This window comes from Pseudorasbora parva, chromosome 4, assembly GCF_024679245.1.
Source record: "Pseudorasbora parva isolate DD20220531a chromosome 4, ASM2467924v1, whole genome shotgun sequence".
Classification (NCBI taxonomy): Eukaryota; Metazoa; Chordata; class Actinopteri; order Cypriniformes; family Gobionidae; genus Pseudorasbora; species Pseudorasbora parva.
The window spans coordinates 3,061,518-3,076,591 of record NC_090175.1 but is presented as its reverse complement, the minus strand read 5'-3'; the positions used below and the strand labels follow the sequence as shown (position 1 = coordinate 3,076,591).

The 15,074-nt window shown below is 38.3% G+C and overlaps 1 protein-coding gene and 1 long non-coding RNA gene across 2 annotated transcripts; one reads left to right on the top strand and one right to left on the bottom strand.

Moving 5' to 3' along the window:
* Window positions 1-7,231: 7,231 nt before the first annotated feature.
* On the bottom strand, window positions 7,232-10,179 carry LOC137073710 (uncharacterized). The gene is made up of 3 exons (XM_067442413.1): window positions 10,155-10,179; window positions 9,351-9,506; window positions 7,232-8,215 (listed from the first exon to the last, which is right to left on the bottom strand). Exons 2-3 carry the CDS (start codon window positions 9,360-9,362, stop codon window positions 7,232-7,234), a joined length of 996 nt encoding a protein of 331 aa, XP_067298514.1. The 5' UTR covers window positions 9,363-9,506; window positions 10,155-10,179.
* A 2,422-nt stretch (window positions 10,180-12,601) lies between these two features.
* On the top strand, window positions 12,602-14,720 carry LOC137072721 (uncharacterized). Its single transcript, XR_010904662.1, has 3 exons — window positions 12,602-13,388; window positions 13,510-13,655; window positions 14,440-14,720. It is a non-coding gene; the product is annotated as an uncharacterized lncRNA (long non-coding RNA).
* Window positions 14,721-15,074: the final 354 nt, after the last annotated feature.

Genomic DNA, 15,074 nt, shown 5'->3' with positions numbered 1-15,074 from the left:
AAAGCTGTGGCTGAAGTCAGATGTAGTTCTCGTGTTTCTCTTTCCTTCAGTGATTCTGATCTGTTATCATCAGGTGTTCATCATTAATGTTCAATCGTCTCTTAATTATCTCATTAATGTCAACACTGGTTCAATAGTACTTTAACTCAGTAGTGAGCTTCTCATCTGAGTATCTTACCTGTTTCATTTATGTTTGATTTACAAATAAGATTTTCATTAAGTTTATTAATTTGTTTGTCAAAATTACATAATCAAAATGCATGGAACATTTATATGCAATTCAAATACATATTTAGACATTTTTTAAGTGCATAAACTTGTAAAATTACTTACATTTCTAAGAACAACTGACTAAAACATAAGTTTTTACAATATTTAGATATCAAATTAACAAAATAGATTTTAAAGTATTACAGTAGTTCTCTGTTGTTGATACCAATATTTGTAGGTTTAACAAACAAATTTGTTTATAATCACATATTGTTGTAAATATAACACAATATTCTGTTTAACAGTTTACAAAAGTTCATTGTGATTTAAACAAAAAATATATGTTTTTGGGGTTCTAATAATATTCTGTTGGGATTTTACATTGTTTTTTTGTAAATGTTACAGGCATAAGGTTAGATCTATTACAGTTATTCACCGTATATAGTACGGAACCTCTCCTACGGAAACTTTCTGTTTACCAAATAACAGTTTTTAACCGTAGAATATTACAACCTTACACCGTTAAAATCACGGTCATTTTTTAGAGTGTACTGTGCGATTACACATTTAAGAATCTGTTTAAAACATTATGTAAATTGTGTTCCCTTTCGTCCAGTTACTCCGAGTAAAGTCAGTGACTGACGAATGGGGGTTTTGCTAGAAGCCTATCATCTTCGAGATCTAGAAAATGCCCAATGGCAGTGCCAATGCCTTGGGCATGCAAGGTTTACTTGCGTAACTTCGCCTATCAACGTGGGTATATAAGTAAGTAGCTGGCATGATCGCATTATGTTTTACCTTTGGAGCCAAGGGTTACATACCTCTTCACTCCAGAAGCGTCCTGAGTTAACTGTCAGTTATTCGAGACGACAAGACCTTCCAGTCGGTGTTGGTGTCAACAGGGCATCCCAGCGATCGAATACTTCCTGCCTGCTGGTCAGAGGATACGGTAGAATTATGCAAGTTTAGCAACCTAATTACACTTGGTATAAAAGAGTTCTTTGTCCTATTGGATTTAAAACGAGGGACTCTGAATCTCCGGCCTAAGAGGAGGACCTCAAAAGAACAATGAAGGGGGTGATTTACACAATATGGCATCTGCTTTCCTCATAACCTGCCTCTCATAAATATTTGTCAAGAAAACCTGTGGGCAGCCTATTAACTTACCAGACACTTTTACATTTCTCCCTCAGGCTGATGCCCCCATACCAGGCAATAAAAGCAAAAGTAAGGACAGATTTAGGACAAAAGACAGGTGTATCCAGTTGGTGTGTGGTCCCTGGGCGCTTCGGCATCGACTGCGAGGTTATCCTCTCACAAAAAGAGCTCACACGTGGCACGTCCTTTTCAGGATGTCTCACCCGTGTGCTTGTGGATGAGTCGTGTTCCCACTTCCGGAAATATGGCCATCTCCGTGTTGCGGTCGAGACTCAATGAGCTCCATGCGGCCCCCGGAGTGAGAGTCCCCTCTGCCACACCCCGATCTGATGTCTCTACGCGAGGCGTCACTTCGGCTGGTGGCCAGGGTGACCTGAGGGTGACGGAACAAAGCTCACACCCGCCTCTGTTGCACCGGAACCCACGAGCGCTGTGATGGAACCCGTGACCTCTGTTTCATCTGCCACTCCAGAGGACGACGAGATGTCGGTAGCCGCATCACAAGGTGGGCTAGAGTCCTCCGAGGATGAGGATTCGGCTGTGCTGCCACCTTCGGGTGTGCCAGCATTGCCCGGACCCGGTCGGACCCGGAGTTGACAGCCATGCTTGCCCGGGTAGCCGTGGCACTTGGGTTGGAGTGGAACCCTCCACCCCGACCTGAGCGTTCACGGCTGGACGATTGGTTTTTGGGTGCGCCACGTCAGAACATCCATTCTGTCGTGCCCCCAAATTCATTTCTTCCCGGAGGTGCATGAAGAGATTGCGCACTCGTGGAGGGCCCAGTTGTCCTCTCGCAAGCTTTTGGCAACCTCTTCCGCCTTCTTCGCCCTCAATGGGGCGGTGGTTAGAGGTTACACTGGAATTCCCCTGGTGGAGCACTCTGTGGCGATGCAACTGCGTCCCCAGAGCGCCTCCTTTAAGCGTGGTGATCCTAAGCACCCCTCCAAAACCTGTAGATTCACATCTTCCATGTTGGCAAAATCCTACAGGGCTGCAGGGCAGGCCACCGCTTCTTTGCATGCCATAGTTACACTAAAGGCCTACCAGGCCAAGTTGCTGTGCGACATGCATGAGGGTGGAGCCGACCCAAGGCTCAGAGATGAGCTGCGCGCCGCGACCGACCTCGCTCTCCAGGCGAAGAAGGTTACCGCGCGCTCCCTGGGCCGGATGATGTCCACTGCAGTGGTCTAGGAGAGACACTTATGGCTCAACCTGGCCGATATGCGGGACGCCGAGTGAACACGTTTCCTCGACGCCCCCATATCCCAGCCTGGGCTATTCGGCCCGCTGCTGCACCCAAAGCGCCGCCGGCACAGTTGCCTCAGCCTCCTCGCCACCAAGGGTGACCTACAGTGCGGAGATCGATACCCGACTGGGGAAGGGCGCGATCAAGGCGGTCCCTCCAGCCGATATGAAGTCCGGCTTCTACAGCCCTTACTTCATTGTACCCAAGAAAACCGATGGGTTACGACCAATCCTGGACCTTCGCGTCCTGAACCGATCCCTTCAAAGACATCCGTTTAGGATGTTGACTGCGAAAAGCCTTTTTGAATGCGTTCGTCCACGCGATTGGTTTGGGGCCGCTCTCGGGAGCGGGTGTGCGAACACAGAGATCTGATTCTCCACCACTTAGTCCATCTGGGCCTTTGGGTCAATTGGGAGAAGAGCAAACTCTGCCCCGTGCAGAGGATCTCTTTTCTCGTTATGTAGATCGACTCGGTTGCCTTGTGCGCACAGCTTACCGGCGAGCGTGCGCAGTCACTTCTGACTTGCCTCCGTCAGATAGAGAGCAAGAGCGCAGTTCCACTGAAACTATTACAGAGGCTCCTGGGGCATATGGCATCTGCAGCCGTAGTGACACCGCTCGGATTGCTTCATATGAGACCGCTTCAGCACTGGCTTCGCGATCGAGTCCCGAGATGGGCATGGCAGTCTGGCACGCTCTGGGTCACTGTAACTCGGGCCTGCAGACAGACACTCACCCAGTGGTCGAACCTCAGCTTTCTACGGGCAGGTATTCCCTTAGAACGAGTTTCCAGGCATGTTGTATCAACGGATGCTTCCACTACGGGTTGGGGTGCCATGTGTAATGGACATGTTGCCACGGGCTCCTGGACAGAAAGCCAGCGCCGCCTGCATGTCAATTGCCTCGAGTTGCTGGCAGTACGGTTCGCCCTGCACCACTTCCAAGCGTTGCTGAAGGGTCAACACGTGCTAGACAGGTCAGACAACATGGCTGTTGTAGCGTACGTCAACCACCAGGTCGGTCTACGCTCCCGCCGCCTATCTCAACTCCTCGCCATCTCGTCTCGCCTCGCCATCTCGCGAAATTTTGATCGGTGTAAACCGAGTTCTGGCTGTCTTTCTCTGCCTTTGAGAAAATGAGAGCCCAGATGAGCTGATCTTAAATTCTCCTGTTATGATGTCACCAGGAAAGGTGTCCTCCCCTTCCTCTGCTTTGCCCGCCCAGAGAGATAGGAGAGAATGGATTCAGTTTATCAGTCGCGATGTCAGTAGCACAGGCTTTACCATACGGATTCATCAGCACCGCCACAAACATTGAGTAACAGTGTTTATTAAAGTGGTAATATAAGTGAACCAAGTGAAGCAGGACAAATGAGTATTGTTTGTACAGACAGTTGAATGGATTATTAATGGCTTATAAAATGAAGTGAAATGACCTGTTGTAATGAGCGCTGAATTACAGCAGAGGGCAGCACAGCTTTATTATACTGTTCCTGTTACATGTCTGGTCTGTTTCTGTTGTGTTTTGCCCCTGCACTTCCTGGTTTGTGTTGTCACATGCATAGATATCCATAAGGCTAGATGTCTCGTGTGCGCTGTTGGCCAATGGAGGTCGCCGTCTGCAACTGGCGGCCATCTTGTCACAGGCAGCTCGCTCACTCGTCAGAGTGTGTTTTAATGGTGTACTTTTAAATAACCATAACTTGCTCAAATTTCAAACGATTTTCAAACTGTTTTGTTTGTTATAAACATCAGAGATGTAGTTATGACACTACATACTAATGAATAATTATAACCATGGACTTCAATATGAAAGTAACATTGAATAGAACAGACAGGTGCAACAAAAAAGGTATTTATGTTCAATCAAAATATATGCTACTAAAACTGTGTACCGAATGACAACATGAGAAATTATATATATATATTTTTTTTCCAGAGCTAGCTATAGCTAATATATATATATATATATATATATATATATATATATATATATATATATATATATATATATATATATATATATATATATATATATACACTTTTATAATAAGAATATCACTATTAAAATAAAACTATATATATATATATATATATATATGTATATATATATATATATATATATATTTATATATATATATATATATATATTTTATTTTATTTTATTTTTTTATTAAAACAAACAAAAAAACATGCAAACTAAGTTTATTTTAACTAGACAAAAGATTGGTTGTCATAAAATCGTTATTGGTGTCATTAAACCTATATAATTGAACAGCTTGATTGTGGTCTCAGCCTTGATAACGTGCACGTAAGTTAGCCGTGATACACAAGCTGCACGATTAAGTTGTTTATCGAAACGAAAAGCTGCAATTTCAACGTGTTAAAGCATCCAGATTTGTAGCCATATTAATAACCTTTGTAAGATTTCAGCGAGATAAGAGTATTTATGTTCGTACAGATCACTCATCTTACATCAGGTTCCACAGAGCACGACAGAAAGCTTGCCTGTGACAAGATGGCCGCCGGTGATGACGATGGTGACCGCCGTAAGACATCTAGCCCTTATTATAGATATCTATGGTCACATGTTCCTTTGTTCAATTTCCCGCCACTTTTCTGTTCCTATAGTTACCCTCGTTAGTCTAGTTCTGTTCAGCTGTGTTTAGTCATCTGTGTCACTTGTTCTCCTCATTATCCTAGTCATCAGTGTGTGTATTTTGTTCCTCTCATTGACTCTGTCTTGGTCCGATCACCGTTATGCTACTGTGGAGTTTGAGCTAGAGGTCTTCATGGGTCCAAAAAATCGTACCCGAACCCGAAGAGACCCGCGATGTTCTACACAGAACCGACCCGGACCCGTCTATTATTTCAAAAACTGGTAGTGATGGCCAAATGAGGCTTCCTGAACCACTGAGGCTTTCCAGCCCATTGGTTCACCAAAAGATTAATTTACCTGAAGCCTCATGAAACAGTGTGCTCCCTAGTGAAAGCAATGCATCGCACACAAATCTATTCATCCTGAGCAACCAAATTGTCATAATGTGGGAACACCCTTTTTCTATTGCTTGTGTATTAATAAAGTATTTTACTCTGCTTCTATTAACCTATGTACACACAACTCACACAAACACACAACTTTGTGTTCAACTATTCAGTAGTTCTTTGGGTTAGTGATGACAGTGAATGCCCAGAATGATTGTAAATAAATTATTGTGAGTGCAGTGCTTATGGGACTGGAATTGTGGAACAGCAAACTGCAACCGGGATGGGAAAAGCTTTCCCTAATACAGTCTAGTCTTATAATAATATTATGAATAATAATAATAGCAATTATAATATATATATATATATATATATATATATATATATATATATATATATATATATATATATATATATATATATATAATAATTACGTAGTATAGGTAGGCTATTACAACTAGATATAGGCTAATTTACTCTAATAATCTACTGAACTATGTATAATTTACTCTAATAATCTACTAAACTAAGTATAATGTAATATAATATATAATACAAGCTATGATATATAATGATATCGCTACTACATACAACCAACACCTCAACACCAATGCAAATGCCTACTGCAAACCCCACAAGAGCCGCGAGGTTTCGAACCACTTTTATCCGAAAGCGATACTCAGAATGAAACAATGACGTATTCAACAGAAAACGAGGCCTCGTTTGTCATCATCACGTGATTTTCTGAGGGGGTCACAGTTTGATTGGAACCCATTTTAAAGAAAGTAACTTCTACCGATAAGGCCAATTGTTACAAGGTTTCAATGACTATGGGAACCCCTTTACCAATCAGTGATCTGCTCTTTTACTTAGAAGGTGGGACATATTTTGTCACATGGTGGAATATTGCCTTACCATATTTTTAATATTATCTCATGATTCTGATATCTCCATAATTTGGTAGCTGTCTCTGTAAGACCTGATGCACAACCCTTACTGTGTGCACACTTTGGAAATAAGTAAAATTAAGCGCAATGCTTAATTTATTTGTCAAAAATCTATATTTTTAACAACACTACATTGTGCTTAGTTAATTATTTCAGATGCCTTTTAAAAGAAACAAAAAATAGACTATTATACAAAATTCCCCCTGCCAAAGTGGCAAGTCGTATTGTTACACACCATTGCTGAAATACACCCGCATTTGGTAGATTGACCGGTGTTAATGTTAAGCTGTGTGTGTGTGTGTGTGTGTGTGTGCGTGCGTGCGTGCGTGCGTGCGTGCGTGCGTGTTTTATTCTGTAGTTCAAGTCACAAGGCATGCTGGGTAATTGGCAGCACATCAATACAATGTAAACATTTTATTTACATTTTTGTGTAAGTATAAAACACTGACCAGATCAGTGAAAGAATGACAGAGAGCATTCTAGGCAAAATGTTGATCAGGTATTTTGAATAAAAGTTTTTCTTTTAAAAATTACAGCCTCTCAATGACAAGTCATACATATCAGTAAGATACAAATCAACCTCCACCCTTTATTTATCTACCATCTCACCACAAGCTATTTGATATTGAGCCTAATCAAAGTAAACCCTACAAAGTCACAAATCTGCTAACAAAAATTGCACACTCTTATTCCACTTCCATTTTAATCTCCTCCGTTTTATCATCTTTTTCATCTTTTTTAGTTTCATCATCTGGCAAGCTTTCAATTAATTTCTCAGCTTCATTAAGGAAAATGCAGTTTTCTCCGTTTGAAAGTGGTACACGTTCAGCCATTTCACAACAGCTGAGGTTTGCTTTAAGCTTTCCTTTAGGGAAGGTAAGGACCCCACTGACGTGAAAGACAAGGCTAACATGATCCCACACATAAAATTGGTGTGTATACATGTGTTGTGTAATTGCTGTGTTTCCATGGATTGCCAGTTGTAAGTTGTGGGTTTCACAAATGGCTTGTGCTCTCCAGATAATTTGACTTCCATCATAAGAAACCAATGGGCTGGATGTAAGTGGTGGATTTTTACTAAACTTCTCATCAAACTGTGGGCTGTGAACTAGAACAACATACTCAATCTCCTGCTTGAAAAGTTTGGTCCCGTACACCCTGAGAACCGGCTCTTCACCCTCACACATCTGCTTCTTGTAGGCCTCCATCAGTTCAGTCAGAGGAAACGTGAAGCGGAAGTTGCCGTAGCGTGAGGTTTTATTGATGAAGGCTGGTGATGTGGTGAAATGACTTAGGAACGGCTGCTGAGCTGCTCTGTCTTCTCTGGTTCTGTGTTGGAAGATACTTTCAAGGTAACGCTCCTCAGCTGCTCTTATTTCAGCCTCATTGATCTTCAGGCTCCACCATGAAAATGATTTTGTGTCAAGACCCTTGAATCCTCCTGACCTCCAGATCTCTGGAAGTCGTGTCTTGTTTGTGATATGGGTCAGTTGTGTAATGTGAAATTCAACAGGAGTTGGATAATCCTTGATGTCTTTGGAAAGATACCTTTGAACCTGTTGTTCTTCTTTTATATCATCTCTCGTTTTCAGATCTTGTATGTTGACATGTTGTCCCTCAAGAAATAACTCATATACATTGCGCTCGTTCCATCTGCCTCTGAAGCCTGTCTGAGAGAAGAAACATATTTATCAGTGTTATACAATACAGGAGACAACAAATACAACACAAAGTTAATGCAAAGGACATTAGTAATTATGAATAAATATGTAATAAAGTGTTATGGTAAGGGCATTTGACACTGGTTAATCATTTAAAGATTGCATGGCATTACCACCACAGTAGCTGCGTTTCCATTACAGATTTGAAAAAATGTTTGCGATATTTCTTAAATGTCGATAAAAAACCATTGCGAAATTAGAGCGTTTCCATAGCTGCAGTTATGCGACTAAAACGTATTATTTTCCTCTCGCGATTTCATTCCAAAATGATGGCACTTGGTAGGTTTGTAGGCTATATCACATCCGCCGCACTAGCCATTATTTTTATTGGAAGAAGACGTGTGTGTTATCAAAGCATTTATGGCAAAGAAAGCCCCTTGTTACTTAAGCTGCACGGAGGTGTGTGTGTGTCTGTGTGTCTGTGTGTGTCAGATCTGCTTCAAGGTCTTCATGATAATGTGGCATTTCTGTGTTTAGAATCCAGTATCCCTGTAATTAAGAATAAATTAATTAAATTAAATAAAGAACTCCATCTCGTCTTCTCTCCAAACAAACCGACATCTGCAAAGAATTACCAACTTTTACCCGCGCCAGGTTGACGCCAGGTTGACGCCAGGTTGACGCATATAGATAAGAGCCTACATGAACCACTGCCGCCCCAGTGATAAATAACTCCTTCAATAGGTTCTTAGCCTGCCTATAAGCAGAACTACTATCGTAGGGTTACATCATGTTTGGCACTGCCATACAGTAAATACATTGGTTAATTATTTACAATATTCCATCTGTTTGTTAGTTTTAAATTAAATGTTATAGCTAATTCTGTAAATATGAATGAGGTCAAACAATCTGCAAACTTTGTACCTACAGTAGTTTAAAAATCAAGAGCATGTATGAAATGGCACATCCTAATTACTCACAACTGAAACCATTGTTTTGGGTAAAACTGCATTTACATTAAAATGCTGCAATACTGTAAAATGATGACAGCTGTGTGCATTAAAACAATACAATATATTCAGCACATTTAATTTCTCACTATTTTGTTGAGTTTGATGTCAATTGTAAAGAATTGCATACTTACTGCGTTTGCCATTTCGTGAGGTTGAAAGTGTGATGTTGTTCTGCTCTGTCATGTGAAGACTGTGATATCTACAGCTGGGTTTTATAGGCTTGCCCTCTGAACACTGCCACACCCATTACGGCTTTTTCTTTAGAAACGAAACCCCTCTTCTTTTAACTGATCATACGTAATCACACAGGAAAAGTGTTCAAAACAAATAAATACAAAAATGAAAAAGAGTAAATAAAGCTAAATAAATTTAACCAGAATAGCTAAACAGAATGCAAGTAACAGGCAAAATTGTGTACTGACAAAGCCAAAGAGAATCAGTTGATAACTCAACTGCTTTTTTGCATGCAGATGTAAAACAGTATTTTGGCCTCAGGCAGCTTCTCTATAACTAAACAATAGTTTTCATCTGTGGGTGCAAAAACTCATCCACAGTCTGTAACTTTCATTTCTTTGTGTCCGTGAGTCATTATTCACTTCCTTTTTCAGTCACCACAGAGAATGTATATGAGTAAAGACATGTCATGTAGCCTCTTTAGTATTACTGACTGCCTTATTAGTTGCTTTTTAAGATTATTTTTGAGGCTCTTCTTTGAACACACTTCATGTCTGTTGAGTTCTTCCCATGATCACAATTATCTATCACAAGCAATCATGATGTATGTAATCTCACTGTTACTGGGTTGTTTTCTCGAACATAAGATAAATAAAATCTTAATTTTAACACACAAATATATGCTGAGCCTGCTTACTCACATGTACATATGAACACGGACATACATTTAGAGTGTATTAACACATGAGAGGGCAGGTCACCATCGCTGAAGATATTCTCTCTTCCACTCGTCAAAGCACAGCTGAGCCTATTTGAGCTTTTCTTTTGAAAATTCTACTTTTTTATAAAAAATCAACCAAAATCCAAGGTCTGACTGGCAGAGTCTACATCCTGTGCCTACTGAGAAAGAAAGAAACCTGTTTCTTTCTCATCTGTTCATGCTAAGGGATTTGGAGGCATCTACTGCTTCATCCTTCATTCATCAAGACACAGAACTCTAGAGCCTTTCACCAACAAATGTAAACTGAAGTAAATCCGAAACCAGTAGTGTAATGTATTTGGGTTACGGTAACACTTTACTTGAAGGGGTGTGCATAAGACTGACATGACACCTTCATAATCATGACATGACACGTGTCATGAATATGAAGGAGTTTTTATGCATGTTTATGACAACTGTCATTAAGTGTCATTCGCTTAATTATGTCATTTTTAATGCAATGATGACATTTCGGAGTTGTCTTTGTTATGTCTTTGCAACTTGACATAAACCAATACATCATAACCTGTCAGTGTCTTTGTCATGACAACTTGACATTACTAAGACAACATAACCTGTCATAAACATGACATAGCAGATTATCAAATTTAAGAAACTTACTTAGCTTATAGGGTTAACCTTAAACTGTTATGTGGTTGGTTTTGATGTTGACTGAGGCCATTATAATGTCATACATTTTTTTCAGTGGCACAAGTTTAATTTGTCATTAAAATGTAATTAGGTGTTAATACGCTATCAAATTATTTTTTAATAACAGCATCATTAATATTTTTCAGTTCACAATGTTTTATTTTATTTTTTAAGTTTCCTCCACCAGCTTCAACAGAAGGTTAGATAATAGACAATTTCAAATGTCTTAAAAATATAAAAAGGAGTTCGAGAAATAAAATCAATCATTTAATTTTTAAGACCTGCCCTCTCACAGAACTGACTCTTAAAAACACAAGGCATGAATTTATACACAGGTGACCAGCACCAATTAACGCAAAAAGGGGAAAACACGTACACAAATAATGGCCATTACACAAAATAAACATATATATATATATATATCAACATCATATACACACATAAACAAACACAGAAAAATAACACTTTGTCAAATGACTTCACTTTATAAATTATCTTCCGATGTATAAAAATAAGAGGAATAGTCTTTAGAGCCCCACCCCGGGCTAAACAAATAATGGTTGCGGCTAGATCCTAGGCCGGAACATTATATATAGGGCCAGCGTTTCCTCCCGAACCCCTTTTGACGGTGCACCAGCACACGGGACTCCACCATAACAAACAGACAAACAAAGAAATGGTAAGAATAAACTCAAACTATTCGTTAAAGAGTGAGTGAAAGTTTAAATAAAGTATATTAAACCCAAAATAACGTTGTTGTGAATTGTTTTTACTTACTGCTAACTAAATTGATATTAAACACCTAAACAAACTAACCTGACTGAGGCTCTGCCAACAACTGTCACAGCGTACACATAACCAGTGGTGCCGCCATAGACATCATCATATAGGTGTATATGTCTATGCCACTCTATCATTTTGAGTTATATTAATAGTTTTTAATGACTCTGTACGATTTCCTCTATGATGCCATATTTCAGGTCAAGCTAAATATTCATGACACTGTTATAAAATAATTTGACTGAGTATTAACACTTAATGACGTGTTAATGACAAATTCAACTTTTACCACTGTAGTTTAGGTCAAGAAATAGATTCATGACACTGTTATAAAATAATTTGACAGAGTATTGACACTTAATGACATGCAAATGACAAATTAAATTTATAAAAAAATCTTGACATTATAATAGCCTAATGACAGCCAACGTCAAAACCAACCACATGACAGTTTAATAATAATAATAATAATAATAATAATAATAATAATAATAGATTTTATTTATAACGCACTTTTCATTCCGAAGAATCTCAAAGTGCAACAGAGGGAAAAAATAACAATACATGAATAACAAGTAAAAATTACATCTCAACATCATGCCGGACGCTGATGACGCTAGCCTGGTGCAAACTTCAGCCACCATGCAGTTCAAGCCCGAGGGAGACCACCAGTGAGCAGCCGACACCCAGAAGAGAGAGCAGCCGCAGCGAGCAACATCAAATGTCCTTCAAACCAAAACCAACCACAAATTCAAACAAAAACAGAAGCGGTGAAAAAACGGCAAACAACGTCCTCTCAGTGGCTGCCAGCAATCAGCAACAGTCCCAATTGTAGCTCTGTTAGACTAGTCACAAACATAAGAAAATAAAATCTAAATTTAATAGTAACGTTAATATGATTTTTGATTGGAGAAGCGGCGAACAGACAACGCCAGCATCCTCTCCCCCACGTTGCCTAGCAACTAATGTAATGTAAACCCAAAAAGCTAAGTAGTTTCTTAAATTTGATAATTAATCTGCTATGTCATTTCATGTCTGTTTATGACAGGTTATGTTGTCTTGGTAATGTCAAGTTGTCATGACAAAGACACTGACAGGTTATGATGTATTGGTTTATGTCAAGTTGTCATAACAAAGACAACTCCGAAATGTCATCATTGCATTAAAAATGACATAATTAAGCGAATGACACTTAATGACAGTTGTCATAAACATGCATAAAAACTCCTTCATATTCATGACACGTGTCATGTCATGATTATGAAGGTGTCATGTCAGTCTTATGCACACCCCTTCAAGTAAAGTGTTACCATGCGATCAAAGCATGATTAAATAATGCATTTTCTCATTTCGCCAGTTTAATATTCTTATTGAGAACATTTAAAGTAGTGTTTAACTACATTTTAAAGTAAAACCCTATGCGAACGACTTTCATAGTATCTTTTTTTTTTTTTTTAAATAACTGACGAACAGCTAAATATGTGAAATTTCTACTTGGTTGTTCCCTTGTGTTAACTGTCCCATATCGTTAACATAATAACATTAAAACCTACATGTAAATGAGAAATTGTGTCTGCACCATAGCAATAACATTCTGCTTCTACTCTATGCTATGTATCACTGTAACTAAACTGTATAATAATGTATAGCCTACATTATGCATTTTTCGGGAGTGTATTTTGATCTCATAATAGAAATGCATTAAAAAATTCACACTATCTTTTTATTTGTTTTAGGTGCAAAGAACAGCAGATGATGTGGAGAAAACGTTGACATTACACGTTTCTGAAACTTATTAGTATAGGTAGGCAATTGTAAATTATTATTAATTCTATTGTAAATCATTTGATAAGCTATTGTATTTTATATTGAAATACTACTGTTATATTGTAGGTTACATTATTGCCTTTATTTATTCATTTCAGGTGAACCCCACAGTTGATGGCTATTCAAGGGTCAGGTGGTTGTGACTTCACATGTGACTTCCTCAGCTTTGTGGCTGGATTTATTTCAACTTCAGTCTGGTGTCCCGGGAGCAGGCATCTTTTGCACACTTTAATCTTTTTCAAAGGTAACATGCTTTACTTGACTACATTTATTAATAAAAAAGGTTACTTGGTTTGATTACTGGTACATTTAAATGTGTGTACTGTATGATAAACAGTTAGATCCCCCAAACATTTAAATTCTGTCATTAATTACTCTCCCTAATGTCATTCCAAACCCGTAAGACTTTTGTTCATCTTCAGAACAAAAATTAAGATATTTTTGATGAAATGTGAGATCTTTCTGTCCCTCCATTGACAGTCAATAACTATCCATTTCAAACTTTAGAAAGGTAGTAAAGACCTTATTAAAGTATCCATGTGACTTCATCGGTTAAACCTTAATTTTATGAAGCGATGTAAGTGCTTTGTTTGTGTATAAAAACATAATTTACCACTTTAAATTCATGTAACATTGTCCGCTCTCGTGTCAACACAACACGCATGCGTTGAGGTGCTCTCGTGAACATGCGTTGGAAAATAATATTTTGTAAGGAAAGTAGTATTTTTTTTATTTATTTTTTTGCACAAACAAAGCACTCGATTTGCTTAATAAAATTCAGGCTAAACCACTGGAGTAATGGATTACTTTAATGATGTCTTAACTCACTTTCTGGACCTTGAAATTGGTAGTTGTGTAGACTGTCAGTGGTTTCAATTTTGGGCTAACCATTTAACAGTACTTCATACATTAGTAGTGCAACAAATGCTGATGTATTGTATTTGTGGCATTTAGCGTTTATTTTATTGAGCTAGTTTTATTCCTTTTTTGAAAAAATTTCTAAAGTTTTTTCTTATATTTTTGTGCAGATATTTTGTTGGAATCATATCACTTACTGCCTGGAGCCAAGACAACAAACACAGAGGCAAAACAAGTGGAAAGGACTCAGAGAGGAACAAGTCAAGCCTCATGTGATGCTCATGAAGGTTAATGAACTTTGAGTATGTAAATATTAAGTTGTCTTTTGATGAAATATTCTTAGTTTAATAGAAGATAAGCTCAAACAACAGAATTTGTGGAATAATGTTGATTTTAGCATTTTATTTTAATGCTTGCTGCTAGTTTTAATAAATATTTGTAACACTCTTGACTTGGTTTTTTCATTGGTAAATGTATTCAGATCAGATTTAAATCAGTAATTTACAGTTTACTGTTAAAATGATTATTTTCATAATTTTTTAATGTTAAACTATTACAAACATCATCTTGGATTATGGGGGTATTTACAGGATTTTATTGGCAACTTTAGTTGCCAGGTAAATACTGTACTTTAGTGAAATTACAAAATATTGCTGTAAAATAAAATACAAGTTTAATTGAATTTTACTGTAAAAAACACTAAAAATAACTGTATTTTCACATACACTAATTAGCTGTAAATTGATTTGCAGTATTATACTGTAATCAATTTTACAGCAATAAACAAAAATTTTACAGGATTTTA